The sequence below is a fragment of the Diabrotica undecimpunctata genome, chromosome 4 (assembly GCF_040954645.1).
Source record: "Diabrotica undecimpunctata isolate CICGRU chromosome 4, icDiaUnde3, whole genome shotgun sequence".
NCBI lineage: Eukaryota > Metazoa > Arthropoda > Insecta > Coleoptera > Chrysomelidae > Diabrotica > Diabrotica undecimpunctata.
This window is the reverse complement of record NC_092806.1, coordinates 97,337,896-97,351,734: the sequence shown is the minus strand read 5'-3', so window position 1 is coordinate 97,351,734 and position 13,839 is coordinate 97,337,896. Positions and strand designations below refer to the sequence as shown.

Below are 13,839 nucleotides of genomic sequence, written 5' to 3'. Positions count from 1 at the left end.
TTAAATTTTTTTTGTGTTTATTTTTCACATTATATTGGACTTTTCTTATCTCAACTATGTCCCATTATAAACGTATCTAAAGATTGCAATACCAAGGTACTAGATTTTTTGAATATTACTTGAAAGAAACTATATCTTGGATTATAAAGTTAATGATTAGTTGTCATTTAACATTCCTACAGTTCGGATGTAGAAAACTCGTTCGAGTAAGGGCTTATGTTCTCTGTTGGCAATCTAACTTCATCGGTATATTGCCAGAGAATTTAATGTTTTCAATTATGGTTTATTACATTTAAACCCAACCACTGTGTGGTTTTGAAGTTATTTTGCAAGTACAACAAAATTCACTGAAGATGGACTGATTGTTTCGAAAACTTTTTGAACTTAATTCTTTTGGATTTTTAAATTTAATTTTAATTAAATATACTAATTGCAACAGAAGTGTTTTACTTCGATGTTCGAGTTTTTTTATATCTTTGATTATTTCTAATCATGTAACCGAGTCATTCTTATTTTAATGTTTTTATTCTTATCAAAAAATATTTTTCTTTATTCTTATTAGCACACATCTATCCATGATATTTTAAGGATGTGCCCATACAGACATAACTTAAAAGCTTAGATTTTCTTACATATAGCATCGGTGAGAGTCGAAGATGTTTTACTCCATAAGAAATCATAGAAAAATAGCTCCATAACCATTTTACCAGTCTACTTGTGTTTAAAACATAAAATGTATTTATGTTTCTGTGTTTAGTTTTAATAATATATTTTTTTAATAATGTCCTTGCGCTCTTTTTTTGGTACTTCATTTCTACATAATCATCCACATCTTCCTTGATAATATGTATGTCTTTACTCAATCAGGACTTTGACCGTTCACATACATATCGGATTTTGGTATGTGTGAAGATTATGTTTTTAGTATTCGACGATGGTCCGTATTTTTTACTCGACTTGGTACCGTAAAATGGAGTGAATCGAAACAGTTTTCAACTAAGAATATAAATATCGTAAAGTATTATGAGATATAAGGAATTAAAAGCTACCTTATTTTATGGACCTTGCAGTCCTCTACAAACCTATACAATTGTTTTTTCTTTTAAGTACAAGGAAAATAATTTAAAAAATTAAAACATGCTGTTTCTGTTCACTCCATTGAGTGGGTTTAATAGAAACTGATACTGTTTTCTAAGTATATATCCAAGTTTAGAATGCATTCTCTTTCCTGTTGCCGACCAGAATGTAGCTTCGACTTTTTAAATAATTTTAAACTGTTTGTCCTTGTTTAGTGTAGTGTTATGTTCAACGTCATGTTTAATTTTATGTATATGACATTCTGCAATCGAAGTATAGCCCAAAATTGGTATATATAGCCCTCGATATCTGCCTTTAATTTTCAAAGTTCTTATATTTTCTTCGGTTTCACAGATTTGTAATTCCTTGACTTGTTGAAAGAAACAAGTATATTAGATATTTTGTCAAGTATAATAGGTATCCTAAACCATTATCATGTTTAATTCCTATTTACTACTAATAAAACAAAAAAATACGGGGTTTTTGATTTGTGGGGTGAATAGAAACAACTGTCTAATGTGTTTCTATTCACCCCACACATCCTAAATATGTGACATAACCTCAAATAATATTCTGAAAATATAAAAGTGAGTTACTTATACATTCTTAAAATATGTTATCCTTTTTATAGGTATATAACACTAAAGAAATTTAAATCAAGAATATAACATGATAGGATATAATACTTACATGTAAAATTCAGAAGATGATGAAATATCTGCTTAAAACAAAACGTGTTATTCTTGCAATAAATCGGACACATTGATTGTATCATTTAATAATCGTGTCATCTGATACCATAAAATCAGAATTCACTCTTCCCATAGTTTTCAATTGTTTCTCATTTATTATTATCTATTTTAATATATTAATATAGATTAATAAATTAGTTCAATTAATATTAAAACAATATTAAGTACTTTTATAAAAATATATTAATTCTTATTTAACAACAACATCGCCAATTCTTCAGCTTCATGTACAGAAAGTTTGGAACTTATCTCTTTTATTTTTTGCTTCTTATTATTAACTTTCTTTTTCTTTTCCGATTCTTGTTCAGCTTTTCTCTTTTTCGCTCTAAAATGTCAACAAAACATTCAATACATATGACTGTAAGTTATTTACCTTTACCCTTACCCTTTTTCTTGGTTTCTATTTGACGTCTTCGTGGCAGATCTCTTATCATGGTCTTCCTTAAAATTATTCCCCAATTGATCAATTTCTTCTTGCGTTTTTTCACCATAAACTTTATCAGGATCTGGTAACCAAGACAGATCTGGTTCATCTCCTTCACTATCACTATGGCCAAAGTGGTCACGTACTTCCTCCTCCTCCATTTTCTTCTTTTCCTTTAATTTTCTTTTTTCTTCTTTGTGTTTGGCCTTCACTTTTTCTTTGAACAACTGTTTATCAAACTTATCCTCTTCTCGTAACACCTACAAAAATAAACGACGATTTAACAAAAACTGCCTTGAACCATATACAATGTAGAAAATAAACATACATGTACTTTTGATCAGGAGTTAACCAACTTCCTCCAATATTTATTTGTAGTATAGAAAAAATTATATTTAAAGAAGTGGGTAAATATGTATAGGTGTATGAATTATTACATTTTGGAAATCTACAAAAATCGACCTAAGTATTAATCACCATACACTACCCTTACACTATCACAATATAAAATAAGTACACTAACCTGTTTAGCCTTTTCAATATCAATTCCACCTTCATCCTCGTTTTCGTACTGCTGGGCTAGCTCCGACTTTTTCGCTGTCGCACTTTGCAGTGCTTCTCCCTCTTCATTAAAGACTATCTTCTTGTTAGGTACTATTTGTTTCTTCAAAATTTTTTTGGCAGCTGCAGCTTTACTAACAGGTTTTTTGTTTTTACTTCTGCCTATGTGTAAATCAGCCATTTCCTTCTCTGTAGGTAGTTCAATATCATGATCAGTTCTTTTTACAGTAAAAATGTTGTCATCATCATTGTCACTGTCGTTATCTGACAGCTGGAATGGATTTGACGCAGAACTGGCTTTGAGGGTATCATCACCTTCACTTACATTACTTTCATCTGAATCATCTCTTACTTGTTTATTAGTATTTACTTCATTATCACTATCATTATCAAAATATTTTTTACTATTTTGATGATTATTAATAAGACCACTAATTTGTTTCCCTTCTTTCTGCTTTTTCAACCTGGCATTCATCCTTTGTAAAAATCTTATTCTAGGTGGTATTGCTAGACCTAGTGATTTCGCAAACGAATCTGTGTCTAAAGCTTGTGCATCAAATATTTCTTTATCTTTCATTAGAAATACTGCCTTAACATATGAAACGAAGGCTCGTTGAGCAGAATCCTTTAAGGATGGTTCCTTTGCCAGAAATGCTTCCATTTTTCTAACAGGATTATTTAATTTCACTGGATTAATTCTGTAAATAAATTTCAAATTAAAATATAACGTATATACAGGGATAGAGAGTCAACACAATACAACAGGCTCAAACTAAATATTGTCCGGCAAGCAAAAAAGATGAAAAACTGAGTCAACCCACGAAAACCCTTATAGAACTAAGGCGACAAATGAAAGGAGATAACACTACAAACAAAGAAGCGATAAATCAAATAAATAAGACGATCACAAAGGCAATAAGAAAAGACATAAGAAACTACAATGTAGAAAAAACAAAACAGCAATAGAGCAAAATAAGAACATGAAAGTTTTGAAGAGGAGCGTACAAAAGGGGAAAATAGAAATTAACAAACTGATAAACAGCACTGGAGAAGAAACAACGAACAGAGATGAAACATTAAGAATAGTCGAAGAGTTCTACACAGAGTTATATAGATCAAGAAAAAAAGATAACAATACGGAACCTCCAATTACACTAAAAACTGGGGTATTAAACCAAGGATCAGATTTAATGCCCGATATAACAAAATCAGAAATCAAAGAAGCCCTGAAGAAAAGGAAAAATAATCGAACCCCGGGTGAAGATGGAATAGTATCAGAAGCACTAAAAATTGGAGGGGATGTATTACTTGAAAAAATTAAACAACTTTTCAATATCTGCCTTCACAGCGCCAATATTCCAACAGACTGGAACAACGCTATGATTCTATTACACAAAGCAGGAGATAAATCAAATTTAGAGAATTACAGACCGATTAGCCTCCTCAGCCATATATATAAGTTGTTTACGCGAATACTAGTTAAGAGAATGGAAAGAAAATTAGAGACTTATCAACCAAGGGAACAGGCAGGATTCCGAAAAAGTTACGGAACAAATGACCATCTACAAAGTATAAAAACCCTAATAGAGAAAGCAGTGGAATAGCTTTGACACAGTTGAGCTAAGCAAAATATTACAGGCGCTTAAAGAATGCAAGGCTAGATTATAGATATACTAAATTATTATACAAAATATACCTGCAGGCAACAACCACTGTCAGATTACATACTAACAGTAATCGCATAAAAATAGAACGGGGGGTTAGACAAGGAGACCCAATGTCACCTAAACTTTTTAATACGGTGCTAGAACATGCTTTTAAGAATTTGGATTGGATGACAAAGGGAATAAAAATAGATGGAGAATATCTAAACAACTTACGTTTCGCCGATGATATACTTATAATAGCTGAAGATCTAGGTATGGCAAGAGAGACGGTACAGGAACTCGTTGTGGCTACAGAAAGTGTAGGTTTAAATATAAATATCTCGAAAACAAAAATCATGACCAATTTGGTACCCAACCAGAACATCAGTATTGGTGGAAAAGAAATAGAACTCGTAGATAGATATAAATACCTGGGACATGAAATTATGATTGGCAGGGATAACCAGACTCATGAACTGAAGAGAAGAATCGGCCTTGGGTGGGCAGCATTTGGAAAACTGAGAGAAACTTTTAAAAGTGAGCTGCCCACATGCCTAAAGAGAAAGGTATTTGATCAGTGCGTCCTCCCAGTCTTGACGTACGGAGCAGAAACACTTACCTTAACAAAAGCAGCAGCTACCAAACTGAGAGTCACGCAGAGAAGAATGGAGCGGTCCATGTTAGGAATAACTCTACGAGACAGAATAACCAACGAAGACATCAGGAGAAGAACCGGAGTGACTGACATCATCGAGAAGATAGCCAGACTAAAATGGAGATGGGCAAGACACATAGCCAGAATGACAGATGGGCGATGGACAAAGAGGTTATTGGAATGGAGGCCAAGGGAAGACAAGAGAAGCGTCGGTCGACCACCTACAAGATGGACTGACGATTTAAGAAGACTCGATAAAAACTGGATGAGAGCGGCGCAAGATAGACGGGGTTGGAAACATGAGGAAGAGGCCTATGTTCAGCAGTGGACTCTTGAGGCTGGATGATGATGACAGGGATAGAGATCTAAGAAATGAACATAGAATATATACATCATACAACAAAGCAAACATTAACTATTCTACCCATCACAGTTTAGAGGCCAAGTGTTGGCGGATAACTTAGAACATTTTTGAGTCAAGTTGAGATTTAGGCATATTAACAATATTTATAAAAAAAAGACGCAAGTGTGGGATGGAATCGGCTTTCAATAATGTAACGCAACCTGAAGAAAAATTTTAAAATAGTGGAAGAATATCATATGTACTGGGCTTTCTAGCTTTCTTACGATCATGGGCTAACGAAACTGACAGCGACTATATTACCAAAATATAAGTTAAATCCAGACTACACATTTTTTAAGTATATAAGCTAACTACAAACCACTCAAATTTCGAGCTGAAAGTGGAATATGAATAACTAGAAAGGGTAATCTCCTACATACCACTAAGGATGTCTTAATAGTTGTTGATTATTGGAGGCTTTAAGGCTAAGATACTAAAACTTAATAAACCAAAACTTTCTTTGCCACATATGCACCAGAGACATGGAAGTAAGAATATCAAACAAAGAAAAATAGATGTCTTCGAGATATCGATGTATAAAAAATGTTGCAAATATCGTACACAGAGCACCGCACCAGTATTTTCTTTATAAAGCAACTAAAGTTCAATACAAGACTTTTAATAAAAATAAATCAGTCCTACCTCAGATAAAAACAGATGGTCTACAAAAATTGATCATCGGTCCTAAATTTAATGGCAAATAACCGCCAGGTGGATCAAGTTTAAGCAATAACAAAAGTGAAGTGGAAAATACAAAAATAGTCACAGACAAGTTAAGCAGGCCATCGAAATTTGCATATCGAAGAATGTTTTCCATTCTCATATTTACTTCATTACTACACACATTTTACTACACAGAAGGATACTTTGGAACCATCGATAAATCTGGATCCTTTGACCCCACCAAGAGTTAGATTAACCAATAACTCAGTCGATATCTTCTAGCAAGATTAAGGGAACCGGATATCTTGAAAGCCATCTAACTATATCTTGCTTTTCTACACGTCCAACCTGCTTCAGCATGTTACGAATGATTTACCAACACAAGCGTTAAACTCTTTTTGGCTTCCGAAGGACTTCCCACTAAGACTGAAGATCTACGAAAATCTAGAATTTAACGATGCCTATGGAATTGGTAAAACTGAGGTGAAAGCTGATCTTGCTGCTTCTACGTCCTTTCTCACTTTGGAAAGAATTATTCACCTACAAAAATCAAGTTTCTAGAGGAAGTAGGATTTTCCCCGATAGTTGCGGTTACCGAACACTGACTTGAAGTTGACGAGCCTTTTTTGTAGAAAAATTTACCACAATTGCTAGGTATGATCGTCCAAGTTCAGCTCATGGTGGCATCCTAATTCTTTCTACAAATAATGATTTCTCTCCTATAACAAAATACAACTTTCTGTTGAATGAATCCTTTTTTGAGTTTTCATTGGTTTATAACAAGAATCTTAATCTATACATTCTTTGCATTTATAAATCACCTGACTCTTCCACGGAACTATTTTTTCAGAACCTCTTAAATTTGTTAGACGACCAACCCAGTAAAAGATTCTGTGCGATGACTTGAATATTAATTACGCTGTTGCTTGTGGTACCCAATTATCCTTGGTCCATATATTCGAATCATAGGGTTTCACAATGCACGTTAATTCTTCTACAAGTATTACTAAAACAACATCTACCATAATTGATTATATTGTCTCAGATTTCTCACCCCTTGATGTGCGTTCTACAATTATTAATGGAGCACCTCTGACTATAAAGCAGTACATACCAAGTTTAACACTTTTAACAAACAATCCTCGAAAACCCAACGGTTAGGTAGGGTTTTTTCCGCTCAGAACTTTCGTAAATTCCAAAATTTGTACTTGATTTCTGGGTGGCACTTTCTCTCTGTGGACGTGGACTATAATTTCAGTGATTTTTTAGATAAGCTTGTCTGTATTTTCAATAAGGCATTTAATTTAATTACAATTACGTCAAAACATTACAAACCCTGGATTACCAAAGGTATCCGCATATCAGCCACGAATATGCGTTCACTACTGTACATCAAGAAATTTACTACCAATCTCTTTGTCACTGAATATATCTCCAAGTACAGAGGAACCTATCTAAAACTTATCAAAACAGCTAAAAAGATGTACTATGAGAATCGTCTGGGAAGCTCTAAAAGTGTTGCAAGGGACTTAGTCCATAATAAACGATCTTCGAAATAAAACTAACAAAGCTCCAACATTTTCTCTTCCAAACCCTGAAAATCTAAACGAATACTTCGTTAATGTAAGTAAAAATATAACATCAGCTATTTTGGCACAACAAGATCCTATTTCCTATCTCCCCAATTCATTCTTTATAACACCAGTTGATAAATCTGAACATCCTAGTTTAGTAAGATAGATAAGAAATCTATATTATAATCGGCAAAAAAATTATACAACCATATATATCCCTTTGCAACTTAAATCTAAAACTTCTTTCCTAAAGTTCCGTAAATTGACAAAAGCCTATCTATCTGAAAGACATTTCCACTATTCAGTGGAACAGTTTCTTAACGAATGAGTAAGAAACTACAGTACGTTTAGGTTTAAGCAACAAAATATCTTTATATATATTTGGGTATCGCATGTAGCAGCTTAAACTTATTCATAAACTAGTAAACTAGTTCGTAAGATTTTACTATGCAATTTGCAATTTAGATATACATATATATATATATATATATATATATATATATATATATATATATATATATATATATATTTATTTATTTATTTACATATTCAAATGCCGAAATCTTTAATCTACGCTACAGGATGGTGAAATGCTTTGTATGGTCCATATTGTTATACGGCATGGAGACATGGAAGTTATAAACATCCTCCATTAACAAGTTGGAGGTCTTCGAAATGTGGACCTTGTGAAGAATGTTCCGCGTACCATGGACAGATAGGGTGAGAAACGAGAAAGTCTTAAGAAAGGCAACTACTGAGAATTACTCAACTTGATCAAGGTACGAAAATTGGATATATGGGCCACATCTAGGGAGGAAAAAAAATACGCAAACACTCAACTAATTATCCAAGGAAAGATTGAGGGCAAAAGAGGAGTAAATGACAAAAAAATGTTGTGGCTACGAAATATAAAGGACTGGACAGGCATAAATAATACTGTGGCAAGCTTTTGTTGCATAGACGGCTGGCCATAAGATAACACGGCACTATAAGAAGTTACTATTACACTACTACACTAGTACTACACAGTACACTATTACATAGGATCTTAGCTCACAGGCACTTAATTCACATTTTTATAGCGTTTAATAAATTGTAGATCGTACACTGAGTAGACAATTTTAACCATTGTGTTGTCAACCAAGTACCCATCGGCGTAAATTTTGTCGAATAATTTTCTTCTAACAAATAATTCACTGATAACCTCCCAAACCCCCACGATTTAATTCTCCATAGATGTATGAGCTTACAAATTTGTTTTATTTATTTGAACCATGAAAATTGTCATTTTGAAAATAAAGACGGGTACCCTCCTATGAAAATGATGGATTTTACATTAAATTTCTAATATTTATATTTATTTTTTATATTATTTATTATATTTATAATAGAGTAAATAACTATAAGTAAGCAAATTTTCATTTCAATGATTTATTTATTTTTTATAACAATACAATCTTTTTTTAAGAAATCCATAAAAAAACCAAATTAATGACTACATCCTATACCTTCTGTTATTTTAAGTATGCTCATCGCAGACTGACTTTTGGCATTCACCACAGCGCTTTCTGGTTTCGTTTGCAAATAGGTGACTTGTGACAAATGTAGCACGATCTAACAAGTTTCCTGCCAGTATTGTCTCGTGGTTGATTATCAGTGGTTTATTGAACTGCAATTGGCTTATCGTAATAAGTTTTAATCGCTACCTGCTGACTTGAAGCTCACTGTTCAATAGATACAAAAAAAAATAAATGCATAAAAAGCTGGTGCAAAAGTCTCCTTTAGTTCGTTTTCTTTGGTATCATTTTATTATTTTCGTAATAAAAAATATAAGCAGCAAGAAACGAGATGTCGAGAATATTGTAGAAAGAAGCAAGAACCTGCATGTTCGCTGTTGCGTAGGGTATCTCGCGCACATTTGATTTATTGTATCAACACCAGATTTGTATTTATTATAAAACAAAATCATTTCTGGTTTCTTATCTCCTGCATTAGACGTATTATAATTATAGTTCATCGCGCTGAATAAAATCACAGCGTTGTTTTTCTTCGGTACATAGGAACATATTGTAACTTTTTTATGAAAACCAAAGAGTTGACAAGGATTCTCTTATTTACGAAGGGTTCATTTCTTGACGAATATATGGCTTGCTTTTTTTCAAAATGATAAAGATAGTGAGTTTCTACGAAAGAAGAGCTTTAGATAAAGGCAAAGTTATGAAAGATCTATCCATACTTATGTTTTGACTTTTGACCAGATCCTTTGAAACCGACTGCAAGTTTTTTGACAACTCTTTCTCCCTGAAAAAAAGTTTCTGCTGGCTTGTAAATAGCAGCCTAATTTCTTCTTCTTCAAGTTCCATCTTCTATAGAGGGTTGAAAATCATCATGGCTATGCGGACACTGTTGACTGCCGCTCTAAATAGTTCTGCACTACTGCATTCAAACCATTTTCTAAAGTTCTTAAGCCACGATATTCTTCGTATTCTCACATTTCGCTTTCATTGAATTTTGGTAGTCAATATAATTTGGGCTTCATCTCCTATTCTTCTAGTAACTTCTGCGTTTAACATTCTTTGAGTCCATGATATTCTTAGGATTCTTCTATAACACCAAAATTCAAAGGCGGCCAACCTATTCAGATGCACTTGTTTTAATATCCATGCTTTCTAAGAGTAGTGAATACGTAACACTAAAGCATCCTTAGGCATTGTCCTAACCTGACATCCCGACAACAAAGAAACTTTTTAAGTTTAACGAATGATGCACGTGCTATTTCAATGCGTGTCTTAATTTCTTTTGTTTGGTCTACATTTGATTTCATCAATGTTCCTAAGTACTTGTAGGTATCCACACTTTCAATTACAGTATCTTCAACAATTAATTGGATGTTTGCATCTGCTGATTTAGTCATGATCATGCATTTAGTTTTTTTCAACTTCATCCTTAGTCCGTATTCATGACAGCATTCATTAAGTCATTACACCACGTTCTGTAAATCATTGTGGTTATCCGTCATTATTACTGTATCGTCTGCAAAAACGCCTTCTATTGAATCTGAGAGCGCTTCTTTAAATACCGCTTCACTGTAGACATCTGCAACGATGAGTCCAAGCCATCACCGTTAAACCAGCGTGCGCGCGAACCAACCCATGAAGTAGGAGTGTATCGACAGTAGAAAGGGCAAAGCTCCGCTATATAAACGGCAACATTTCCTCATAGAGACAGAATCGACAGGTGTTGACTGAAGGTTCTCTTCTTCCCTACCCCGGCTTGTGGACGTGTTGAGTTCACAAGTTGTTTCCTTTCCTTTTACCGCCGCTATCCGAAGTGCGTGTTGAGCTCTTCACTACCCGTACTCTGAAGCAGTCGGGTTGAGACTGTCGAGGAGTGTCCTATTAACCCGAATCACTTAAGGGACGTGTTGAGTTCCTTTCCTTTCTTTGTACCTATCGTCCGCTGTTATTAAATCGATACAACGTTACCATAAAATTTCAAATACACATTCGCTTGCCGATAAGACTGGTTCCATATGACAAGGTCAAACTTAATTTTTTTCGGCATTTGTTAGGGTTCGACTTGCGTAAGCGATGACTTGTTCCTGTCCTTCGTCGTTTGTTTGTACTAAAGCTACTCCTAAACCGTGGTTCGAAGCGTCAGATTGTAAAAAAAATCTTTTCTGGAAGTCCGGGCAGATCAGTATTGGAGCTTGTGTCAGTAGTAATTTTATTTTGTTAAATGCTTCCTCTTGGTCTCTGTCCCAAGTCCAATGTTGTTTTTTCTTTAGTAGCTTTGTTAAAGCGGCTGTAGTTCGTGAAAAATCTTTTATAAATCTCCTATACCATGAGATGATGCCCAAAAATCGGCGTAGTTGTTTAACGGTTTTTGGCGCGGGATATTCGACTATAGCTTTTGTCTTGTTGTCGTCCACTTTTATTCCCGTTTTGTTTACTACATGGCCTAAATAATTTATCTCTTCTTTGCAGAATTTACATTTGTCTATATTAATTCGTAGTTTGGCCTGCTGTAGTCTGTGAAGTACTTCTTTTAAGTTTTCCATATGTTCCTCGAACGTTTTCCCCAGTACTATTATGTCGTCTAAATAGGCGAAAGCATGTGGTTCCATTTCTGGGCCGATTATTGTATCTAGTAATCGTTGAAAAGTAGCGGAGGCGGCGTGTAATCCGAATGGAAGTACTTTGAACTGGAATAGTCCTTTTCCTGGTGCTATGAAAGCGGTCAAGGGTTTGCTTGCTTCGGAAAGTGGTACTTGCCAATATCCATTTTTTAGATCTAACGTGGTAAAATATTTTGCAGATTTTAACTTTTCTAGGATATGATTGATGTACGGTAATGGGTAGGCATCTTTTTCTGAGATGTCGTTGATTTTCCTAAAATCGATGCAAAATCTGTATCCGCTGTTATCCTTCTTTTTTACTAGGACGATGGGGGAACTGTACGGGCTATTAGATTTTTCTATCACGTTCTCTTCTAGCATCTTATCCATCTCATCGTTTATGATCTTCTGCATTGCCGGGTTTCGGGGCCTGTATCTTTGTTTGATCGGTGTATTATGTTTGAGTTTTATTGTATGTTCGGTTAGATGTGTTGTTCCTTTAATTTGTTTAAATTTCTCCAATTCTGTTAGTAACAATTCCTGTAATTGTTTTTTTTTCGGTATTGTTTAGTGTAGTACTGATGTCGAGCTGCTCTCGTTTCGGACTGTTCGTGAATTCCGGTATGTATGACGGAATATCTTCGGTCTGGTCGTCGGCCGCGGTATCGGTCGGTAGTTCGGTATATCTTCGGTCTGGTTGTCGACCGCGGGATCGGTCGGTAGTCGGTATATTTTCGGTCTGGTCTTCGACCGCGGTATCGGTCGGTAGTCGGTAGGTCGTTTTGTTATATATTTTGCTTCTCTGTTGGAGCGGATATCTTGCGGTTGGTGTTTCGTTGACCCTGGAATTGGTCGGTATTCGGTTATTGTCTGCATTGTACGATCTGGATCCGTGTTCTGTCCTGGTTGGGTATTGTTCTCTCCTTCTTACGCGATTTCTATTTAAGATGTTTGATAAATCAAGGCCCCATCTTGTTATTTCATGCATTCCCAGTACTACTTCTGAAGCTAGGTTTGGTAAAAAATGTAGCTTGGCTTTTCTCCAAACGTTGTCTATGGAACATTTTGCTGTAAAACAGATTTCTATGTTGCTGGTTTTTCCATCTGCCAGCGTGATCTTTAAAGCTTTTCTGTCGCTTTTTGTTCCACATTGTTCCAATATTTTTTTACCTTTTTGTCCTATAAACGAATTTTGGGCTCCTGTGTCTATTAGTGCTCTTAACTTTTTACCGTTGCTGAACGTTATCGTTGTGTGGGGTCGTTGATCTGTATAGTGTGCGTAGCTGAAGGTTGTTAGGGAGGACTCTAAATGCTGACTGGGTTGCCTCCTTCTTGTCCAGTCCTTGTCCTTGTCAAGAGTACATCGATAGCTCTGCAGTTTCTTCTATTGTGGCCTCTGCGGCCTCATCTCCAACAACAAGTCTGTCTGTCGAAATTCTGTATTTTGTTATTACGACTATTTGCCTGTGTCCAGTCACACCTTGTATTGTTTCTGTTATATATTTCTTTTTGGACCATATCATATTCTTCCGCTAGTCTGATGATGTCCTGTGTTGACGATACGTCTTGCCTCTTTATATACAACTTGTAGTTCGGGTTCATATTGGTGTATATCCTGTTTAGTTCTTCTTGGTGATTGAATTCACCATGTCTTCTGATCATTGTTTGAATATCAATGATGTAGTCTTTTACACCTTCGTTGTTTCGTTGGAGTCGGTTCCGGATTTGAGCTTCCAGAGATTGCGTGAGAACGGAGGAAACGAAGAAATTGCGGAAATCTTGTTCGAAGTCTTTTAATTCGTTCCAATATTTATTATTGTTTCTGTACCATAGTAATGCTTTCCCGTTTAATGTTCCTGGTAGAGCTTGTAAAACGTGGGTGTCTTGTAGGCCGTAAGATGTCTGGAGTTCTTTCAACCGTTCTATGAATTCTATTGGGTCTCTTGAACCGTCAAAGTGTAACCCCC

General features: G+C 35.0%; 1 protein-coding gene across 1 annotated transcript in view; it reads right to left on the bottom strand.

The window, feature by feature from the left end:
• Positions 1-13,839, bottom strand: part of LOC140438833 (endoribonuclease Dcr-1-like) — a 115,228-nt gene that overhangs the window by 82,151 nt on the left and 19,238 nt on the right. Inside the window, exons 4-6 of the mRNA XM_072528477.1 lie at positions 2,777-3,512; positions 2,215-2,513; positions 2,016-2,154 (exon numbers count right to left, since the gene is read on the bottom strand). Coding sequence (XP_072384578.1) covers positions 2,016-2,154; positions 2,215-2,513; positions 2,777-3,512 — 1,174 coding nt within the window. The remainder of the gene's footprint in view (positions 1-2,015; positions 2,155-2,214; positions 2,514-2,776; positions 3,513-13,839) is intronic.